Source organism: Herpailurus yagouaroundi, unplaced genomic scaffold (genome assembly GCF_014898765.1).
Source record: "Herpailurus yagouaroundi ecotype Mexico unplaced genomic scaffold, PumYag 184, whole genome shotgun sequence".
In the NCBI taxonomy this organism is placed as follows: domain Eukaryota; kingdom Metazoa; phylum Chordata; class Mammalia; order Carnivora; family Felidae; genus Herpailurus; species Herpailurus yagouaroundi.
Window position 1 is genome coordinate 38,744,779 of NW_024412415.1, and position 22,928 is coordinate 38,767,706.

At 58.3% G+C, this 22,928-nt stretch overlaps 1 protein-coding gene and 2 long non-coding RNA genes across 9 annotated transcripts in view; 2 read left to right on the forward strand and 1 right to left on the reverse strand.

Moving 5' to 3' along the window:
• Window positions 1–3,690, forward strand: part of ARID3B (AT-rich interaction domain 3B) — a 57,596-nt gene extending 53,906 nt beyond the window's left edge. For all 7 annotated transcript variants that reach the window (XM_040493254.1, XM_040493258.1, XM_040493259.1 and 4 more), the window contains exon 9: window positions 1,127–3,690. In XM_040493254.1, coding sequence (XP_040349188.1) covers window positions 1,127–1,284 — 158 coding nt within the window. In that variant the 3' untranslated portion in view covers window positions 1,285–3,690. The remainder of the gene's footprint in view (window positions 1–1,126) is intronic.
• Window positions 3,691–6,980: 3,290 nt separating this feature from the next.
• Window positions 6,981–7,671, forward strand: LOC121041991 (uncharacterized). The gene is made up of 2 exons (XR_005795941.1): window positions 6,981–7,149; window positions 7,468–7,671. It is a non-coding gene; the product is annotated as an uncharacterized LOC121041991 (long non-coding RNA).
• Window positions 7,672–15,148: 7,477 nt separating this feature from the next.
• LOC121041990 (uncharacterized) lies at window positions 15,149–21,301 on the reverse strand. Its single transcript, XR_005795940.1, has 3 exons — window positions 21,205–21,301; window positions 16,005–19,483; window positions 15,149–15,164 (listed from the first exon to the last, which is right to left on the reverse strand). It is a non-coding gene; the product is annotated as an uncharacterized LOC121041990 (long non-coding RNA).
• Window positions 21,302–22,928: the final 1,627 nt, after the last annotated feature.

Sequence of the window (22,928 nt, forward strand, 5' to 3'; positions counted from 1 at the left end):
GCCACCAGCTGCCAGCATCGGGGTTGCAGCCAGGGAAGGGACGGAGTTCCTGGAAGCAGCCTACAGAGAAGCAGCGATGCCACATCACCTTGCCGGTCACCACATGACTGGTGCTTTGGAGGCCACATTGAGAAGTCTCAGCCTGACACAGGGGGCCTCTCGAGACCAGGCGAGACAACAGGCAGGGCCTAGGTGCCCTTTGCCATCTGGTGGTGCTTGATGGTCTAAGAGGATTGGGGGCTGGGGGTGGGTCCATGGAGAAAGCAGGGAAGGACGAGATCAGTGTCTGGAAAGTGGGAGATAACGCCTCCTCACAACATGGGGAGCAGTCAGAAGGGAGGTGAAGGCACCCCAGACCTCACCTGCATCACCCTTGTCCCACCTGTGCCCTTTCTTGGTGGGCGTGCACGTCTCACAGGCCAGGAACTGGCAAGTCGTTCCCAAGAGCCTCTCACCTCTGTCCTCACCACCAGAGCTGACAGACCCCGCTCCTCTGCTCTCTCCCCTTTTCTGCCACCCCACAGCCCCGCTGCCCTGGTTTGGGCCTCTTTCCTTGTGGGCCTCTGTCGCCCCTGTTCCTCCCAGCCCCGTGGAGAGCATTTTAAAACCCATATCTTATCGTGTCCTTCCCCTTCCTAAAAGCTCCAGGGCCTTCACGACCCACGCAGGGTAAAACCTGCCTCCTAAGAGGCACACAGGCCTCCCTTCCCTCATCTTCCCATCTGTCCAGCCTCACCTGCCATGCCAGCCTCCAACACATTGCCACCTCCCTGCTCTGGCTCTTCCTTTGGCCGCTCTTTCTGATAGCCCAGGCATGCTCTCCCCCCGAGCCTTTCCTGACCAGCTTGCCCCTGCCTTCCACCACCTTCTCTTTGTTCCCACAAGCCCCCGGAGGAGGGAGCAGTGCTCGCAGAGCACTGGTTACATCTCCTCAAAAATCATGGTTTACGTTTCTGCCCCCTGGCCAGCCTGTCAGCACCTGAGGCCAGATGGTATTCAGGACTCTGGTCAGCGGCCAGCATGGTGTCTGGAACGGAGCCTTATACAGGGCTGGGCACCCGTAGCGGGAACAGAGTGCAGCTGCCCGAGACTCTTTGCTCACGCTCGTTCCCCCCCTCCCCCGCAGGTGTGCTGTTTGCCCAGAAGCCCGTGGTCCACCTCATCGCAGGGTCTGCCGCCCAGAGCATGGGCGGCAGCGGCAGCGGCAGCTCTCACTGCTCAGCCAGTCCTACCTCGTCCCGGGGCACCCCCAGCGCGGAGCCCTCCACCAGCTGGTCCCTCTGAGGGGCAGGACCCAGCTCCCCGTGCCCCGCTCTCCTGTCGAGAGTGAAGGAGGTTGATGCACAGAATTTACCTCATCTCACGGAGCCCACGTCAAACACCGTGTGGCCAGATGTTGAGAGTTTGGACATGTCCGTCTGTCCGGGCTCCGTTCGGGTCCTGCTGTACTCTGGGGACAGGGAGAGGCTGCAGGGGCAGGACAGGGCAGCGTTGTCCAATCAGGGATTGTGCTGGAGAACTGGGCGGGGTCTGTGGGCAGCCAGCTTCCTCCGGGGTTCCCAGGCCACCTCCCGTCCCGGGCACAGTGTATCGACAATCTGTAAGCCGGCACAGGGCTGGAGGCCCTCCAGAGCCCTTCCCCTTAATTTATTTCCCTTCCCCTGCTTTCTGGTGACCCTGGGGTCACTGGCCTCTTCCCCTGCTCAGCCCTTCAGTCTTTAACTCCCATGTTGGGGCTGCTAGGGGCCAAGACAATGCCTTCATGGCCTTTCTCCGCTGAGCATGGGATGGGGCCCTCCTACCCACCTCACCTACCATGTTTGGTTCCAGGGGTGTGGGTCCCTCATATTCAAGTCTCGAAGCTATCCTCAGGGCCCCATGTCCCTCTTTTAATGGCCCCAAGAAAGGGCACACGAGGGCAGTCCTCAGGCCCCAGAGCTTACTGGGTACCTGCTGAGGGAGAGGCAGAGCCTCAGGGGGCTGCCCAGGCAGGCCCTGGCACCCGCTTTCACACTGATCCTTTTCTGGCCCTCCCAAACCTCACGCTCTCACTCGCCCTTTTGGCCACCTCTCCCAGGAACAGCCCACTTGTCCCTCGGGCCCTCCCTTCTCATGGGGTCACCTCAGCCCCAACATCCCCAAACCTGCTGATGTCAGGTTCATTGAAATACCTCAGATTTGTAATTGTTGATGTTTGATTCTTCAGGAAGTATTTGCATCTCTGATATCTTTTTTATATGTGTTTTGCTGACTTTTTTGTTTTTAATTTTTATTGTTGTTATTGTAGCACCAAAGAAATGAAAGCAGATCACCCCTAAAGCCGAGCAAACCTTTGGTACCCCAGCCCCTCCGGCCCTTCGCTAAGACCCCAGTGACGAGGCGGGGAGGCAGGCAGGGCAGATGACTCAGGGATCACGGTGGCCGGGGAGGCGGTGAAGCGAGAGGCCCTTGCTCATGCAGGTCAGGTCCAGAAACCACACGGTTCTGAAGATGGTTCCTGACCCATTTGCTGCCAGAGCAGGGCTGGTCCCACACCCCTACCCCCAGCTCCCCAGGGTGGGGACAGAATGGCTCCCCTTCACTCAGCATTGCCACCTCAGGGCAGGGGCAGGCCGGGGAGGCCCTGGGCCTTACAGAGGCCTTGTAGAGCCGTCCCAGGGATAAGGGGATGCCGTGAGCTCCGTCCTCCCTTGGGCCCCTGGGCTGGAGCAGGCCGCTCCCGTATTGGGAAGATGGGGTGATTGTCACACCAGGCTCATCTCTGGTTGAGTCCGCCCTGCAGAGCTCACAGAACACCGCTCACTGTGACGTCATCGGGCTGTGGTGGTGACAGGCCACGCTGGCACGAGCTGTCACACGGCTAGCATTCGGCCCTGTCTGTGAAAGGAAAGGGAAATCAAAAGCTGGAGCACAAAACAGCTCCCTCAGCCTGGTAAGCTGCACTCTGCCGGACACATCTTCTCACTCCCTCCCCAGCCTTCCACACACTTGCTCACACACACACACACACACACACACACACACACAGCCCCACCCAGCGGGGTCTGACCCTCTTCTGGCCTCAGGAGCCTTCCCGCCTTACCCACCAGGTAAGCGCAGGCGGTGGGCAGAGAAGAGTGTCTGGGATCCGGTGCCAGGAAGGGCCCGGTTGGCTGGCGCTGGGCCCACTTGAAAGTGTCGCAACATTTGGCCAGTGTGTCTTTCTCAGGGGTTTGGTCACAAAGGATGGACTCTTCTAGCCGGAGGACACAGGGACAGTGCACTGTGGCTTTCTGGTCATTGGATCCTCTCCCCTTCCCTAGGCAGCTTGCCCAGCCAGCTTTGCCCTCTCAGCAAACCCTTGCTGCCCTCGAGGACAACAGCAAGGTCTCAGCCCGGAAGCCCAAGAGTCGGGGATGCCAGCAGGTGCCCCAGGAGCGGGGCCCTGGGCAAGAGAAGCTTTCCCTGAAGGTGCAGTCCTGAAGGCCACAGGGCAGGCGGTGGGCCGGGGCCGCTTCGTCCCCACCCCTCCCTCCCCTCCCCATCTGTGTACTCTGACCAGGAAAATGTGCTAGCACATGGGTAGCCTAGGCAGTGGATAAATACCTCAGACGTCCTCTTGCAGCAAGTGTCTGTATATGTTGTGGTTATTTTCTATCTTACATGTTCTCGAATGTTTATATTTCAATAAACCTCTACCTCTTCACACAAGCAGGTCTCTCGGATGCTTTCAGTGACCCTCCCAGTGGGCAGTGATTGGGATGAGGGAGCGGTGAGAGCATTGAGAGTAGAAAGGACCCGCTCCTCTGGATCCCTGGGTTTTCCTGAACCTTCTGCCCTTTACTGCTTATCCATTCTCCAGAGTGCTCACTCTCAGCCTGTTTCTGGCTTGGCAGGAAACCCTAGGTATTGCCTGACCACCAGGACCATCTCCAGTGGTTCCGCATCAGTGTCCTGGCAGGCACAGGGCCAGGGGACTGCCTCCATTTAGCAAGGCTTTTTTTGAGCTCCTGCCGAGTAAGTATGGTCCCCGTGCTTATGGAGCTCACGGTCTTGTTGGGGAGGCACACACAATTATCCAATCAAAAATTGAAATGCAATGTGACTGGGACAGTAGGCCATTGATGGCAGATGGATGCTGGGGCAGCTCACTGGGGCATTTCTGGAAAGCCTCCCAGAGGTGGCGATCTTTCAGCTGGAAGAGTGAGGTTGCCAACTGGAGATGTGAGGAGAAGCATTCTCGGCAGAGAAACTGATCTATGGAAACTTGGTGGCCTCAGAGGACCTGCCCTTGGGGAATTGTGGCCAGGACCTGGAGTTGGAGGGGTGAGGAATTGGGGAAAAGTATGGCTGGGTCCAGGATAGATCCCAGGCTAAGGGATTTGGGTGCCATCCTTTGAGCATCGGGGCACTGCTGACACGTTTTAGCCAGGACCTAGGCTTAAAAAGAGGCTTTTCTGGAAGTGTGATCTGGAGTCAGAAGACATTCTGGACATTAGACCTCTGGGATGCCACCGCTGGAACTCGGGCCTGGACCCAGAGTGCCCAGACTTTTTTTTCCACCATGATGCACATCCTATGGCTACAACGCAGTTTTGGTGAAACCAAGAGAAGTGGGCAGAGAGGAAAAGCACTGGGGATTTGTAATTGCCCTCCTCCACAACAACAACGCCCCTCCCCAGTCTGTGCAGTCCTCTGAGGCAGGCAAATGCAGACCCCTTTGCCATTCTGAAGTGCTAGCAAACGAGAGTGACCTTGGGACAGGCTTGAGCCTCTCACTGGTCTCTAAACACCTTTTGAAAGAAATGACCAGTCCTTTAGTAATTTTTTTACGTATTCTCTACACCCAACGTGGGGCTCAAACCCCCCAATCCGGAGACGAAGAGTCACATGCTCCACTGACAAAGCCAGCCAGGCACCGCTAGCCCTTAGTACTTTAATAACTGGTAACCAGTAGTTGGTATCACACCTCACAGCTTCCTGTGACGCAGCAGGAGGCCCACGAGGGTGTCGGGGAGGTGAGGAGAAGCAGGGTCTAGAGACCTCTGAGGCGGAAACGGTGCATCGTGACTGCAGGGGATGGCGCGAGGAGAAAAGCTCCTGACGGACGTGGAGAATCTAGGAAGAACAAGGCACCAGGCCGCTGCAATTCCTTCCCGTTTCAGTTTAACGAGACCTATAGGAGAATATCTTCCAAGACCTCGAGAAAGGGAAGGATTTCTCCAACTAGACCCTCCAAAAGAGTTTATCAAAAGATCCTGGTATTTTGGGATACCTGGGTGGCTCAGTCAGTTAAGCATCTGACTCGATTTCAGCTCAGGTCATCATCTCACAGGTTCGTGAGTTTGAGCCCCACATCCGGCTGTGTGCTGACAGTGTGAAGCCTGCTTGGGATTCTCTCTCCCCCTCTCTGCCCCTTCCCCCTCAAAATAGGTAGATACAGGTTTTGGGGGCACCTGGGTGGCTCAGTTGGTTAAGCTTTGGACTCTTGATTTCGGCTCAGGTCATGATCACACGGGTTGGTGAGATCGAGCCCTGCATTGGGCTGTGTGCTGACAGCTTGGAGCCTGCTTGGAATTCTCTCTCTCTCTCTCTCTCTCTCTCTCTCTCTGCCCCTCCCCCACTCATGTTCTCACATTCTCTCACTCAAAATAAATGAACAGGAAAAAAAAAAAAAGATACTGGTATTTAGAAAGACACACTGGGAGAGTCCCCTGGATGGCTCAATTGGTTATGCATCCAACTTTTGACTTTGGCTCAGGTCATGATCTCACAGTTAGTGAGTTTGAGCCCTGTGTTGGACTCTGCACTGATGGCACGGAGCCTGCTTTGGGTTCTCTCTCCCTCACTCTCTGCCCCTCCCCTGCTTGTGCTCTCTCTCTCTCTAAATAAATAAACTTAAAAAAAAAAATAGATGATACTTGCAACATAAAACTAACAGCCAGTGTGTGTGTGTGTGTGTGTTAATGCTTATTGTTAAAAGCAAAAGGGGTGGGGGGTTGAAAGAGGGGGCCAAGTCATGAACAGCTGTTTTGCAGAAGAGGAAATACGAATGGCTGGAACTCGCTGGGGCCAGGGAAGTGCACAGAAAACCATTCCACACCATCAGATTGGCACACACTTTGGTCTTACAATACCAGGTCTTGGCAAGGATGGGGAGCAATGGGAACTCTTGGAGACTGCTAGGGGAATGTAAATTAGTCTAACCACTTTGGAAAACACTTGGGCATTACCAAGTGGCACATGCAATTCTCCTAGGTTTGTACCCCAGAGGAACTGCACGTGTGCTCCAGGAGACCTGACAGCACTTAGCTATGAAACTCGATTTCTGAATACTGGTGTGGGCCAGGTGCTGTTTTAAGTTCTCTGTGTTAATTCCTTGGATTCTCTACACATATGAGATGGGACTATGATTCCCATTTTACAGATGAGGAAACCGAGGAACAGAGAAGTTGAGTAACTAGCCTGAGTTCTTATAGCTAGTGAGAAGAGCTGTAGGGGTTCTAATTCGGTAGCTACGGGGTCCAGAGTCTGCCCTCCCAGCAAGTACCAAGCATTCTATACACGCTTATTTTCCACTCCACCCACACCCCTATGAGGCAGTAACTTCGTTCATTTTACAGATGCAAAAACTGGAAACCAGAAATGTGCTCGAGGTCACATATCTAGTGAATGGCAGGGCTGGGAATGGACTCCAATCAGCTGCCCTAAACTCTCCTGCATGTGCCTCCCTTCAGTGAGGGGCAGGGGCGACCCAGCCCGGTGACAGAAGGAAGAAGTTGGAGGGGGTGTCTGGTCGTCCCAAGTCTCCGTTCCGCCCATGTCCCCCTTGCTGTGCAGTCGGGAGTCACCTGACAGTCCTGAGAGGCTCCAAGATTCTCCTGGACCACCCTTCCCGGCTCCGCGCCACGCCGCAACCTCCCCCCACCTCATTGGCCAGGACTGGCCACGTGCCCTCCGTATAGCCAATGGGGGGAGGGGGCGGGGCGCGGGAGGGAAGCCCGGACGCCTCCTGCACCTTCTCCTGGAAGTCTCCGCCCTGAAAAGGGGAGTTGGTGGCTTGAGGCTTCTGAGAGGTCGGAATCACCCCTGGAGGGAAAGGAAGAAGCAACCGACCAGAAAAGCAGGACCGGGACGAGCGGGGACCTTGCTGCGCTTGGAGGCAGAGAGGTACCGTCTCTCTGGAGGGGGGGGGTGGGGGGGTGGGGGGGACGCCGTCTGTGCCAGGAAGCAAACAGGAGCCGGCCTGAGGGAGTGAGCGGCTGGAGGGTGGGTGCCCGGCCTGAAGGGAGGGCCCTCCGGGGAGGGCAGCGCCTCGCTTTGGAGCGCACTGGGGATGCGCCCTGGCAGGGGTCCCAAACCACTCATCTCATGTGAGCAGAAAGGAGAAGAATTTATTTTCGGAGTCTGGGGGAGCCCAAGGACAGCGGGGCGTGGGACTGGCCTTGGCAAGTGCTGCCCTTGGAAGGTACTCCTTTCCTTCTGAAGACCAGCTCACCATGCTGCCCAGCCCACAGAGCAACGTGAGATGACCATCCTAAAGGTCAAGTTTATGTCTTCTCCATACAAGAGACCTCCTGGGATGAGCTAAAGTGTCTCCATCCCAATTCCACGTCCTGGGACCTGTCGGCTCCATTTGCCCTCACTGAAATCCAGCTTTTGACACCATGAAAAACAGGGAAGTTAACAGTTCCCAAGTTTTCTGTGTCCAGTCTTCAGCCCCGAGAGACTACGATTTTGTCTCAAGTCCAGTGATCAGGACAGGGCCACTGGCTCTGTTGGGCTCAGGACCCAGTGCTGGACCCATCAGCTGGGAACTCTGTAGCTCCCACAGCAGCTGTGTGAATGGCAGGGAGGGCAGAGAACATTTTGCAGGAGATGATGCTGGAGAAACAATCTGAGAGCTGTTCTGTCCTTCCATCCTGCCAGGGTCCTCCTCTGCCAAACTCTGCTTAAGTCAGTAGATGGAGGGAATGTTCAGTGACAGAGTTGAGGGAGGTTCTGGAAGCACGTGGCCCAGCTGACGGAGCTCTGTAGGGGAAGGAAGTACACAGCAGGGTGGGGAGGGAAGTTCAGAAGGAGAAAAATGGCCAGATAACCTCAAGGGGGACAACTCTAAGCCAGCCTTGCCTCTGGCCATCTTTGATGGCCATTGTATCAAGCTCAGAAACGAGAAACGACCTTTCTGGAACAGGTTAAGGGACCAGGGGGCTTAGCTGCCGTTTTGCTGTGTGACTTTGGGCACATTACTGCCTTGTCTGGGCAAGTTCCCTGTGAAATAGGGACTATAGAGTGATGTGAGGCACAAATGTATCAGAACTCACTTTGAAAAGTCTAAAGCCCAATACTCAAGGCCTTCACCAGTAAGACAGAAGGTTTGTGGTCATCATTGTGCTGGGACAGGGCAGTGAATGGACCAACCAAGCCCCACAAGGACCTCAGCACCCCACTGGCCACTCTCTGCCCAGATCCACTTCTAGCCACAGGGTCCCCCTGGGAAAGGGCAGGTGGCCTTGTCCACTAAACGTCAAGAACCTTGTACTGACATGGGCATTTCAGGCCCTATTTCAGGCAGGGGACAGGGAGGCTTCTGACTGCAGCCACCTATGACAGGTCCCCTGCCTCAGGCCTGACAGAAACCCTAGCGGGGCGGGGGGGGGGGCTCCACTCTCCCCAGGGAGTCCTTTCCCACCCTTGGTTCTTGAAGCCTGACAGTCTGCTGTCAGCTCACTGGGGGCAAAGGGCTGACCTCGGTCTCTTGTGCAGCAGAGTGAGGCTATAAACCTGGACCCTGGTGGCTCTGGGCCTCAGTGGGCACAACACCTTTCTCCTCCAGCTAGGGCACTGTCCCAAGTGCCAACGTTTCTCAGATGCTCCTCTCCTCCATGGTTCTTGGGCTATGGCTGACACCTGGGGACAAATGAAGCAGAAGCTGACCCCACAGAGGGCAGAGAGGCAGGGCAGGTAACCAGGTATGGAGTAGTTCCAGTTCTAGCCAGGGAAAGGGAGGCCAGCTGAGGAATCCATTCAGAATCGCCAAAGGCCCACGCTGGAAGGACCTTGTGGGCCTCTGTCTCCCCCCCCACTCTGGCTTGCAGATGGGGAAACAAAGGCAGAGAGAGAAACAGGGTCTGGGTCACACAGGGAGGCAGGGGTTACTCTGCCTGTTCCTCTAGGGAGTCCCCAGGTGTCACCTTCAGGGGTTGAGAGATGGCTGGAGGCTCCCGCCCTCCCAGTGCTAGAGCTCAGAGCTACACCAGCTCCTCTCCCTGGGGACACAGTTCTCAGCCTGAGGGTCGGAACTCTTGGAGTCTCCCAGGTCCCACTGGCAGATGTGACCCCATTCTCTAGTGGTCCCCAGAGAGAAGCTCAGGCAAAAGATAGAAGTCCGTACCCCATCAAGCTCCTCCACACAGGGTCATAAAGATGAGAACCCGCGTCAAGGTGAAATGGTATTTAAGCCTAAAGCAGGAGCTGTTCCAGGCCGTGGAACGTGCTATATTGTCCATCACTGGCAGCCCACTTTGTCTCCTGAATGTATTAAGTGCAAATAATGCCTCATTGATAGAATACCGGACAAATAGACTTTGCGACTAAAGCCCTAGAGGCAGGTGGTCTTGGGCCCATCTCCATGGTTTTATGACTTTAGTACCAACTCACTCTAACTGGACCCCAGGTATAGGGAAACTCAGGGCCACCGGCCAGGCGCACTGTCTCGTGTAATCCTCACATCATCCTTTGAGATAGGTACGATAGGCAGTATCCCCCTTTTACAGAAGAGCAAACTGAGGCCCAGAGAAGGCAGACTTGCTCACGCTCGCTGAGCTGGTCAGTGGTGGAGGTGACTTGAGCATAAGAAGGCCACTCTCCTTCCATGCATGACCCCAGGCCCAGGAACCCAGAGGTCCTAATCCCTGTGCCTCCAGAGCCCACCCAGCCATGCCCCCTCCTGCTTCTTTCCCGTGTTCCGTTCCTCCGAGAGAATAAGGCAGACCAGGATATACATTAAGTTCCAGGCCTGGCAGTGTCCCCCTTGGGATTCTCTTAGCATGTCCCTAAATGCCCTCTCCCATCTACCCCCAAATCCTCACGGGAAGGGGAAGAGCTGTGAGGGTCTCTGTGAAGGAAGGTGGTTTCTCCCCACAGAGCCCCTCAGATCCGGGTGCCCCTCACTCCATGGTCCTCACTTTTCCGCCAGCTCCTGCTCAGAGCCCTCAGCTGCTTCCAGCCTCAGCTTCTCAGCAAGCCTCTCTGCCACCTTGGGGAGGAAGGCAGAAAGACAGTGAGCACATTGTAGGGCCCGGGCCCTCCTGGGGGCAGTGCGAGGTTGGGAGGGATTTGACTGAGTCCGGGGAGGGCAGGTCAGTGGCACTGGGGACTGGGCACAGGGGACCGTGCCCCCACCCCCACCGGGGCATGCAGGCCTGGCAGAGGCACAGAGGCGGAGGGATGCTGAGCACCTGGTTCTGGGCACCTCCGGGGCCGGCTGGTGAGCCTCCAGCTCTGGGTCCCGGATTTTCTGGAGCCCAGCTCGCCTCTGGGCCAGCTCCAAGCCTGCCTCCTTCAGGGAAGTCTGGGAATGGGGGGAGAGTCTGAGAGGGAGTCAGTCACTGGCTCCTACCCTGATCTGGTGCTTCAGGACATCGCCCACCCTGGTTCTCGCGGGGGCCTGCCTGGGACTCTGCCTTGACCCAAACAAGGGGCATAATAGCTGTCGGGCAGGGAGAGGCAGGTAGAACAGCACTTGGAGGAGGGAGCAGGACAGCCTCTGCCTCTCCACACCGTACAGGTGACTACAAATTCCCCTGAATACAAAAATATGAATGGGTGATACTCCCTCAGTGCTCCCTATGGGGCTACGCTGCTCAGCCCAAGGGCTCCCCGAGGGCAGGCCAGGTCTCCAAACCCTTTACATCTCCAGATCGTCCCGTCTCCCTGCATGGGATCCCTGTGCACTTGCTTTGCATTGATTGGTGAGCCTGCCCTGTGTGCCTGGGCTCCTCCCAGGGCCACCCTGCAATAGTACAAGGTCAGGGCCGCCTGGGGCTCCAGCCTAGAGTGGGTCTAGGCTCTGCTCTTGGCCCTCAGTGAAAACACCCTGATCCTGACTCACGGGCTCCAACAAGTTAGGCACCTCCCCTCCCCACCTTCACCTCCCTGGGGGCCCTTGGTCTCAGTTCCTCCCACCCCTGGTCACAAGGGCCCAGTGTGGGATCAGAGCCTTGTCCTCTGCTTGGGAGGCCCGGTCTCTAGCCCTGCCCCCACCCTGATCTGAGGGAGGGCAGCCAGCACCCCAAGCTAGCTCTCACCTCCTGTGGGGGCTGGAGCAGCTCCCGCCCTGCCTGCCCGTGAGCTCTCCCCTCCTCCTCTGGTCGAGCCCATGCTCGACACTCCTCTGGCTCCTCTGTGGTCCTTGGCTCTGGCAGCTCCTGGGGCCTGGTGGGGACAGCAAGACCTGTACCTTCATCCCCACCCCCATTCTAACATCATTAGCCCAACCAAGGCGAATGGGCCACTCGGCTGGGGCATCGGCCTAGTTCTTAAAAGCTGGAGAGAGTGCGACCCAGGGACAGTAACCCAGTGGGTACACCGAACAGGGTCATAGGACCAATGAGGATCAGAACCCCTGAGTATTGCCAACACCACTCCCAGTGTACAGATGGAGACCTGAGCCAAAACAGCAAGGGCCACCAGGCCACCATCCCACCTGTGTCCTTTGGAACCCAGCTGCCTGAGAGGCCCAGGGAAGATTCCACAGTGGCCTTCCCCACAGGCTGTGTCTGGAGGCCGAGGGAGTGGGCTTGACTGGTGCCCACTCAGTAGGTGGCAGTCTGGTCCCCAGACTTCCACAGGGTGGGGAGCCCACCCTCCACGTGCAGACTCCGAGAGCTTGCCTGGGGGCCCTGCTGGGGGAAGAGGGTGGGCGGCTAGGACTCTGGGACTGCTGGCCTCCCTTCTAGGCTGGCTGAACTGTCCAGGCTCTCGTCCTTGTTCTGGGGTGTGAGCAGGCCCAGGCCTCGCTGACCCGAGGGCACCTGGACCTGCGGGTTCCGGTGTCAGCTGCGCCCAAAGTCCTAGAGCTCCCCGGCATCCAGCTCAGCCAGGAGTGCAAGGATCTTGTCCACTTGTGGACAGATGGGCTGCCCAGGGCCCCACGGCCCCGCCCCTGAGCCCCTGGGTACGACAGGGGCCAGGGCAGGGAGTTTGGGACTCTTTGGGACAGGGAAGCTGAGACCTCTTGAGGGGAAGTGGCTGGTAACTGGCAGAGCCTGGGCCTCCCACTCTTTTGCACCAGGTCCCTGATCTCGGGTTTGGGAAAGACTCTAGGGTCATCAGGAAGGGCTCCTTGGGGGCCCCGATCCCAGGTGGGCAGCCCCAGGGCTGCCCCAGCCTCGGGCAGCCTCCAGCTCCTCGCCACCTGCCACTTCTACATCCTGGCAGCCACCTGGCTGTTTTCCTTCTCCAGAGTCTGCATCTTGCTCTGTCGCCGGCCAGACAGAGGGCGGCCCTCACCCCATCTTCTCATGCCCACGAACACTCACACGCGTTTGTGTGTGATCTCCATCCTGGCCCCTCGCCTGCCTCTCCCACCCGGATGCGGACAGGCTGCCTGGGGGCTCACTAAACAGTGCCCACCCCTCCTCACAGCGGCCCCTCCTGTGGCCCCTCCAGCCTTTCTGCAGCCGTGTCAGGGCCTTGGGGCTAAATGAGGGGAAAGAGAAGACGGAACAGCTGGGTCCCCGAGATCCCAAGTCCTACCCAACCCACCCGACAGGAAGGTAGCAGGATGCAAATTGGGAGGTATAAGCTATGTTTGTGTTCTAACCCCTAGTACGTCAGAATGTGACCTTAGAGATAAGGTCTTTACAGAGGTAATTGGAGAGAGCCTCTGATCTCATCTGGCTGGTGTTCTTACAAAAGGGAAATTTGGACACAAACATGTGCCCAGGGAGAGCACCCTGTGCACATGGAGGCAGAGGCTGGGGTGATGCGTCCGCAAGCCAAGGAACATCGGGGACTGCCAGCAGCCACCAGAAGCCTGGGGAGAGGCAGGAACAGAATCCCCCCCTCAGGGGGAACCACCCCTGCGGCACCTGGAGCTCAGACTTCCAGCCTCCAGAGCCGTGAGACAGGAAGTATCTGCTGCCGAAGCCCCCTGGTTTGCGGTACTTTGCTCTGGCAGCCCTGGCAGACTGCCAGAGGGCGAGTGACATGGAGCCCCAGTGGATCCCCGGTTGGAAAAGGGGATTTTCGCCTCCAAGCGGCCACGCCAGCAAGCAGCGTGAAGTGCGTGGCAACGGGAGCGAACATTTCCTGGCTGCATGCCGACACTGCTCTGAGCCTTCTACATGCGTGTCCAGTTTACCCCTCTTAGCGGATGGGGGAGAACCATAACTGTTCTTGGTTTGGGGGTTTCTTCCTTACAGATGAGGCCCAGAGAGGTAGAGTAACTTGCCCGAGGTCACGTAGCAAGTACACTGCGGAGGCAGGATTGGAGCCCAGTACTCCGGCTCTGGGGCCCACGGTCTTAACCACTGATCTGGGGACAGTGCAGAGCACAGAATCCTGGGCTGGCACAGAGGAAGAGAGACTGAGATAGAGACCGGGAGAGGGTCAGGGTGGAAGGAGCTTGAGGTCGGGATGAGACTGTAGGTGGAGAGCGCCGGAGGCCCCTGGAGCCCCTCGCACCCTCCTGCCAGCCAGATGTTGCCCAGTTTCCCTGAGAGCCCCGGGCCCTGCTCCCCAGAGGACCCCTGCCCACGGCCCAGGGTGGAATTCTAGATCACTCTCCCTGGACAGGCGCAGGGCCTGGGGCACCACTTGCTCACAGAAGGTGAGTCCAGGCCGGGCCTCCCTGGGGACTGGGGAGAGAGAAATGGCCTGGGCAGTCCCCGAGAAGCAAAGGACTGGAAGGCCCTCCTGTTGGGGCCCAAACTGACACTGGTTTACGGGTCATTTGCATGTTGCTTTCGCAGGGCTCGCTCCGCACCACTTCCTTCCCGGCACCTGAATCTGCCCAGAGGTCCCAGCCCTCAGTCACCACGCTTTCTCACCGGCGTTGTCCGCCCGCAGGCCCCCGTCCTGACTGGGGTGCACACCCCATAAAGAGTAGTGTCTCTCCAGGCCCTGAGGAGACAACCTCCAACCCACAGGGGTCTGGGTTGATAAACAGACAAAAACTGAGATTTCTTTCTGTACAAATGCGCAGTTGCAGACAATCACTGCAAATCTGCTTCCTTGAGGAGCTAACGGCCCTCTCGGAGCAAAGCTCTGGGCCCCAGTTTGAGACACCGATTTAGACCAACTCCACCTTTCGTGAAGCTCAAGGCCAGCTAAGCACTGCTGCTGAGACCCGCTCTCACGCTCCTTCATCTCACGCAGACGAGCCCCACTGCGGCACAGCAGGACCCCCCTCCTGGGTCCCTGCAGCTCCACATCCCTGGGCCTCCAGGCCGCCTCCTTGCTGACTCTGTCTGTGTCCGTGTGCGCACATCTGGGAACATGTGCGTGTCTCTGGGTGAGTGTTTCGCGTGTATCCTGGTAGGGGGGAGGGAGTGTCCACCAGTCTATCTGCTTGTGCATGTACACGTTTGCCCTAGACACTAAGGGAGGACACTGGCTGGGAGGAGGCCATCACCAAACTGGACTGGAAGTCTGGTGGACACGGCCCAGGACACCCAAGCCCTTGCCCTGGCCCCTGTCCCACCATTCACCCCCTTGCCTTCTCTACTCCTCATCTGGGTCAGGGACTGTTCTCACTCTGCCACCTCCACATCTGTCCTCTCTGGGCCTCTGCATGTGCCCCTCTCTCTTGCTGAAGTGCCCTTCATTCTTTCACTGAGGATGCCCAGTTCATCCTTCAGGGATGGTTCAGAGGCTCAGAAACCCCTTCAATCGGGAGGATTTACCTATCTGCTGCCCCCCTCCCCAACTCCTACAACGCCTTTCCCCTCATCAGGCATATATATTTTTTTAATGTTTTTTTTAATGTTTATTTTTGAGAGAGAAAGACAGAGTGTGAGCAGGGGAGGGGCAGAGAGAGAGAGGGAAACACAGAATCTGAAGCAGGTTCCAGGCTCCACGCTGTCAGCACAGAGCCCAATGCGGGGCTCGAACTCAAGAACCATGAGATCACGACCTGAGCCGAAGTCGGATGCTCAACCAACTGAGCCACCCAGGTGCCCCTAAAAAAATTTTTTTAATGTTTATTTTTGAGAGAGAGAGAGAGAGAGAGAGAGAGAGAGAGACAGAGCGTGAGTGGGGGAGGGTCAAAGAGAGAGGGAGACACAGAATCTTAAGCCGCCTCCAGGCTCTGAGCTGTCAACACAGAGCCCGACGCGGGGCTCAAACTCACGGACTGCGAGATCATGACCTGAGCCGAAGTTGGACGCTTAACCAATTGAGCCACTCCGGCGCCCCAGACATATATTTTTAAATGTTGATGTATTTATTTTTGAGAGAGGAAGAGAGAGAGCAAGCAGGGGAGAGGCAGAGAGAGAGAGAGAGAGAGAGAGAGAGAGAGAGAGAATCCCAAGCAGGCTCCATGCTGTTAGCATAGAGCCTGACGTGGGGCTTGAACCCACAAACCATGATCATGACCTGAGCCGAAACCAAGAATCAGATGCTCAACCAACTGAGCCACCAAGGTGCCCCTCTCCTCATCAGACGTATTAAATTGTAATTGCCCACTTGAGGACTGTGTGGCCCCAAACCATAAGCTTTTGGGGACGAGGAGTGGTCTGATCTGACTTTGGTTCTCCTGCACACAGAAGAGGGCCAGACATGTAGTAGATGTTCAGGGAAGGCATGCTGGATGAACGGGGGGAATGGAAAGAAGGATGGATGGGTGGAGCGTAATGAGGAGGAAGCAGGAGAAGGGAAGGAAGTGTAGGATAAAGCTAGTGGGCAGCCTAAGAGCAGAAAGACACTAAATGGCTCGCAGTAGGAAAGACTGGGCAGTGGGGAAGAGAACGAGGAGAGGGGGCACGTGGGGAGGGAGAGGAAGGTGGGCAGAGAGCACCCACCTGGGGAGACCAGACCTCGGTCTCTGTCTGGGGTCTCTGCAGTTCTTTAAATTTCAGGGCAACTACCACCTGGTGCCAGCGTGCCTTCCAGCACTCAGCCACCTTCTCTTGAAGCCTGGGATGGGATTCTTCCTTTTCTAGCTCTTTCCTTAGGGGCACTGGCACCTCCTGGACCTAGAGTGTGTTAGTAGAAATGGACACAGTATGGGCCCCAGATCGCCCCAACCCATTTTCAATGGTTTCTTTCCAAGTTGCATGGACGTCCTCACGGTGTCTTACTGGCTGGGATGGGGACTGGGGCAGAGACGCCTCCTCTGTGGCCCCTACACACACAGAACCCTCTGTCCTGGGCACTTCCACTCCCAAGCATCCTGACTTGAGCCCAGCAGCTAAGGTCATCTTGCCTCCCCCCCAGCCTGGCCCTGGGCCAGCAGGAAAGGTTTGGCCATACGTGGCAGAGACAGGATTTGTGGAAGCTGAAAGATTTCCCCCGTGCTCCCCTTAAAGGGCCAGAATGGGACACCCAGGAGTGTTAATACCCAGGGAAGGGAATCTGGGAATTTGGCCACATGATTCAGGATTTGGGGACAGAGGCTGGCCCGCCTCCTGCCCACAGGGCCATCTCACCCAGTGTGAGACGATCTGAGGGTGGGCCTGAGTGGCTACTTGCCAGGCCTCCGGGGGGCACCCCCAGTGCTGCTCGCCACACCACCCTCTCCGCACGCAGCCCTGGTGCTCTGCCCCCGGGGCCTGCATGGGGCCCTCTGACACCGTATGTGCTCTCCTAGAGGCTGTGGAGACCAGCCTCTAGGCTGCTCTAAGCAGACCACTGGTCACTGGGGGTTCTGCCCAGCTCTTCTGAGAGTCTCCTGTTCACTTGTGAAGATCCCCCTTCCCCCCACTCATGGCTCGGCCTCCAACCGGACTGTGGGGCTCACCTGGCTGGGATCGGTCTGCTCAGGCTAGCCACCAGGCCTTTACCCTCTCCCAGAGCCCTTTTTTCCCTCATCCTCTGGGACTCAACTCTTCCAAGAGGCCTCCTCTGACCTCCCCAGCCCCCAAGGGACTTCTCCAAACCCCAAGCTTTCAATCTGGACCAGACGGGTTAAGGCAGGCTGCGTACCACCAAAGGGCGCTTTCTGGGGCCACAGTGGGAACGGTGCACGCTGGAGTTGCATTGTGTGGAGGCCCTGCTCCAATCTGTCCCTCCTGGGCATTCCCTTTTCCATGGTGTCCCTAGGCCCCTCATCCAACTTTGGAATCCCCAAGGTCAGGGCCTAGAATCCCCTGGTTCTCTGCCCCACTGGTATAGGTGGGCACAGGCTGGCTCAGCTGGTGCCCTGGATTCCCTGGGGGGCGGGGGGGCACGATCCTGCCAGCTGTCTTGGGCCACCTGACCCAAGGATCAACAGCTGCTCCTGCAGGAAGGCTATATCCTGAGCCTGGGCAGGGGTCTCGGCTGCCCCCATCAAGACGTCATCCGGGCCCTAAAGTGCCCGGGCCCTGTCCCCATCGCAGCTCAGCTCCTGGCCCTGCAGGCCTGACACCAGCATCTCCTGCAGGTACATTCGGTCCAGGATCCTGAGGTCTCCTCACAGCCTCCAGACCACACTGTCTGGAGCCTGAACAAGTTCTTTCCTACAAAGATGGCTTTGTTTTCCCATCTGGACCCGGAGGGGAGTAGGCCGGGTGATGGCAGCATCTTCCCAAATGTTGACGGGGAGGGAACTGAACAGAAATCTTCGCACTGCCCTCCTCTGCCAGCTGCTGCTCTAAGAATGAAGACCAAAGAATGAAGTAGAAGGCAGGGCCGGTGTTCAGCGCCCTGCCAGGCACCCACTTAGAGAAGGGCTCTGGCCCACGGGGCCCTTGGCTCCTCTGGTCCAAACACGGCTGGGCTTTTTCCATTTCCGTCTGCAGTAGCACGATCTTGCCCGTCCTCTGCCACCGTGCCCTTCACCCATAACCGGGCACCCTGACCTGTCTTGTGTGTCCCGGTCTGGCCTCCACTCCTGTCTCTGGGATCCCTGCAGCTGGTGCCTCTCCTGCGCCAGGTGGGCCAGGGAGCTTTCCACCTGTTGCCAGGAGGGCTGAAGGCAGCACAGAGCCCCTGCAGAGGGCCATCCCTGTCCCCAGGCACGGCAGTGTCTGTAGATTTTGATAAAGCAGGCAGACTCCACAAGGCCCTGCCTGCTCCACCGCTGCGATAAGCCCCACCAAGGGCCCGGCTGCTAGCCCAGCACAGACCCGAGTCCTGGCTTGTACACCTGGGACTGTGCCCCACAGCTCCGAGGGGCTGCTGTTACCACTATAGGCTCCAGACACGTAACCCCCCACCTCCAGCTGGACCTGATACAGCACTCCTCCACACTAGCTGCTGATGGCTTTGGAGCTCCGGCAAAAGGAGGAGGGATGCTGTCATGGAATGCTAGAGAGTGGGAGGCAGGAGCAGACGGGTGGGTCCCCAGGGTCACCCCCAGCATGGTAGGGAGCAGGAGCTCTAGGAGGGTCAGCTGTGGGCTGAGACCCCCGGTGACTAAAAGCTTAGGAGCCTAGGCCATCACGGTGTGGTGCTGCCCACATGGGGCAGGGGTTCTGGGGGCCTCCCCTAGAATCTTCAACTTGCATGAGCCTTCACCTTCCTCACTCCCTGGGGATTGCAGCTTTCGCCAGGGGCAACTGGGCCTTGGAAACTTTTCTATCCACTGAGCTGAAACCAGCCACCTCCCTCCCTCTGACTCTCTCTGGCCGGGGGGTGGGTGGGTGTCACAGGGACCCTGGCCCTTCCTTTGCCTCCAATCCAGTGCCCCCAGCCACACCAGATAATGCACTGCACACCTCCAGGGGCGCCATCACAGAAATGACACTATTCACAGAAGCTCTGCTGGGGACTCGATTCCTGTTTCGTTTGGATGCCCCAGACCTTGACAAGCCTTCCTGAGAACCTGACCCCAGATGTGGGCAACCAGCCCGGAGCATTCTAGAGCTCTCGGCCTGGGAAGAGGATTTTGTAGCTCAGGGGTTCTCCCTGGGCCTGCAGAGAAGCAAGGAAGACCAGGGAGAGAAGAACGGGAACTTCACTCTGTGCCCCAGAGTGAGGAGCTCACACAGGGCCCTGCAGAGTCCCAGCTCGCATCCCCGCATCTGCGGCGCCTGTGCTCGCCCAATAGGGCCTCCAGCGCCGTCCACAGGTGGTCAGCCAACACTGCCAGACGCGCTCTGCCAGCCATACCCGCAGGCCCTTCTCTGACGGCCTCCAGTCCTGCTCCAGGGCTCTGTCTGAGCACCTGCCAGGAAAGGGAAGCCCAGCCTCGGCTTGGGCCTCAGGGGCTGCTGTGCCCACCTTCCCCACACTCACTTGCACCCTTCAGTGGGGCTTGGTGAGCAGGCACGGTCCAGTGGCCAGAAGTGACGGGAGTGCCAGGGAGAGCAGAAGGGGCCAGGCATCAGGTCCACGGGGCTCTGCCTCAGTGTGGGTCCTGAGAGCAGGACAGATGGGAAGCCCTGGAGTTGGGGCAGTCCTGCCTTCCCAGAGCATCAGCTTCTGAGACCCCTCTTCAGACATGGAAACTGAGGCCCCGGGGCTGAACATGCACCTAAACCTGTCAACCCCAACCACTTGGCCTCGACTTTTCCCTGATGATTCAGACTACAAATAAACACCAGCCTCAGCCCCCCTGAAGTTTTCCGTTCCAACAGCTTCTATGAGCTGTGATGCTGACCACGGCCTGGCTACTTGCTAAACAACCAAGCTCCATCTTGGGCAGGGGAGCTGAAGCTCAGAAGGGCTCACCCGTTGCCCCAAGGTCATGAAGGGAGTCCACTGTGAACTGGGCCTGCACTCCCCCACCCCTGCTGCTCCCCTTCCCAGTGTGGGAGTCTGGAAATGGTAGGGGACGGGAACATCTGGGGGACATAGTAGTTTAGCTCTAACGTGGGGGTCAGAGCCCTTAAGCCAAATTACTGCTTCAGTGCCCTCTTTGGCTTCTATAGCCTCAGCTGTAAGGTGGGGGCCCTGAGCCCTAGGCCCCACCAGTTTGGTTAAGGGGCCTCGTGGGGTTGATAGCGGCTGCACACTCCACTTGTCCTTATGCCCACCCACTTCACCTCCAGGGTTTGGGCTTCAGAATCCTAGCACTGTCTCTCTACCCACACCCCTGGGCACCAGGCACCCTGCCCCAGCTCTGTGCAGGCACAGGGAGAAGGTGCTCACTGAGGACAGCGTCACTGGGCTGAGCTCCCCCACCCACTAAGTGACTTGCTCACTCCTCACATTCCCAGACCCGCCCCCTGTTCAGGATGGCACTACCACCCACCAGCCCTCTCCCCTCAGACACCTTGCCGCTCTCCTCTCCTGTCTCCAGACCCACATTCTTGCAGCCCCTCCGGAGCTCTCTCCACATTTCCTCTCCAAAATGGACCATGAGGACTGGCCACCGCCCCGCTCTCCCAGGCCCTGGGGAGCACCCACAACTCCCCTCCGGCTGGGTGTTCTGTCTTCCCACTAAAAACAGGCGCTCCCCACGGTAGCCCCCAGCGCCCCCTGAGAACCCGAACTCTGCCTGGCTTGGTCGTGGAAGGGCTCGTGGTCTGCCGGAGTAGGGAGTGGCACAGACCAGATGTTGAACTTGCAGAGCCTGTGCAGCGGAAGGCACGGCCCTCAGTGCTGTGGGAGCGCAGGGAAGGGGAGCCTGACTCCCCCTTGGAGCACCCAGGAAGGCTTTCCAGACAGGTGACCCTACAGCCGAGGCTCAAAGATGAATTAACAGCCCCAGAGAAGACAAAGATGGATGTGGTAGTCAGGGTGGGCAGGACAAGGAGGGGATCAGAGGAGCTGGGGCCTGGAGGGGGCAGCACGCTGAGCTAGGAGCCCAGCAGGGCAAAAGGGACATCAAGAGGGGCAAGAGTTGCTGGGGGTGTCAGGTGGCTGGCAGCGCGGCACAGGGCAGGGGCATTTCCCTGGGGCCTTTGAACCAGGCTGCAGTTCTCAGCCCACACGGAAAAAGACTTGGTGCGCACAAGGGTAGAGGCCTGGGGAAAGAGGCTGGTCCTTGAAGGTCAGAGGATGTGGAACAAGGTTGCTGGAAAGGCATGGAGCAAGGCTCCTGGAGACGACCCGCTCGCTTGAGCTCCCCAGGCGAGTTCCCAAAATCTCAGCCTTGGAGGGAAGAGGTGAGAGGGTTGGGGGTGGGAGAGTTACCTTTACTTCACCTCAGGTCAGATCTTTTTCCAAGTGCCTGATACTCTGCCTCTTTTTCTTCTAGGTGTGATTTCTTTCAGGAACAAAAAGACAAGCCCTAATGAAAAAAATGAAGCTCTGATGGTAGAATCTGAGGCACGGACAGCTACTCAACTGCAGATTTTGGAGAAGGGGCTGGGAGATGGCTCCTGTTCCATTTCAGAAAATGGGATTGGCTTCCTTACTGGGAGGCAGGGCTCCTGGGTTCCTAATATGGAAAGGGATGGTGGGAAGATGGGCCGGCTTAACCCTTAAGAACCTGGCTCCCAGGGCAGGGCTGGAGACGGGAGTTCCCCTCTCAGCTCCTCCACCCTCAGCGGCCCACGCGGTCCTGGCTTCCGGAAGCCTTGGAAAACGCGGGCAACGCGACGCGATGCGGGGAGGAGACACAGAGTCCACTCACCTCGTGTGAGTGGATGAAACCCCAGATGAAAGCAGGCTGGTGTGGCCAAGCACGGGGGCCGGGCAAGAATGGCAACTCATTGCCTCCAGCCCTGAGGCAGGATTCTAAGGGAATGGAGACAGCAAGGCTCTCGGTCACCCACAGCACAATCGAAGCACCTCCTGAATTTCTGTATTGGGGGGCGGGTGCCTTTGGTTGGAAGGGGACCGGGAGCCGTTCTTGAGGCTGCGTTAGCGTAGCAAGCCTCCCGTTTTCCCCTAGCTTCGGTTGTTTACTTCGGATGGGGGGCGGGAGAGCATCTAACATAGAATTGGGGGAATTAAGCAGCCCCTCGAGCCACGCCGTCAGTTTAAGGGAACGCCAGAGACAGAAGGCGAGGTGAAGCACCGCGCCTCTGGGAGGGGTGGCTCCGCAAGCACGGCGCCTGCGGGGGCGGGGGCACGACGCCTCGCATCAGGGGCGTGCCCAGCCCTCATTGGGGAGTGGGCGCGGCCTGGAGGCGGGAAGGCGGGCGGCCCGCCCTCACAGAGCCGTCCCGGGAGGGGCGGGGCATCGTGCCGTTCGGGCCCTGGGGTGGGGTGGGGGCAGTGAGGGGCCGCAGCCTCCCGCTTAGCCGGGCGACGCTAGCGAGGGCCCTGGGGCGCGAACTCTCACAAACCGTGAGGTCTCCACAAAGGACCACACCTCGGTTTTTCTCCCGTGGAAAAGTGGGGTCTCGTCGTCCCGCCCTCACCAGGGGCGGGGCAGCGGGTGGGAGGGGCTTCAGCGATCCTGTCCTCGCGACCTCGGCCAAAGGGGGCGTCGAGTGATTCGCAAAAAAAGGCCAGCGGGGCTTGGCCGCGGCCGGGCGTGGGCTTTCCTCTGGCGGGGGTCTATTAAGCGGAGACACACTGCGAGTCCGCTCACTGCGCCGCTCAGGGAGAACGAGACTCCCTTTCCCCCAGACCCCGTGCCTCCAGAAGCCCCGCCGACGTGGCTCTCGGGTATCTTCCGCGAATCTGCTCGGCATGCACATGGGAATGTGGGCGTGCCGCATGTCTTTAACCCCCCCCACCCCCCCCGCCACACACACAAAGAATAAGGTCTCATTTGCTTCTTCCACAAAACCGAGAGTCGCGACCGCCTTCCTGAACCTCGGGACACAGACTTCCGTCATCTCTGGCGCCCTCCGGGGTCCCGGGGCCAGGCGGGCGCTCAAGGCCCGTCCGATTTTCACTGAGGCGTCAGCGCAACAATGCCCGCTTCTCCGCGCGGAAAGGGTTGGCGGGCACGGGGGGGGTGG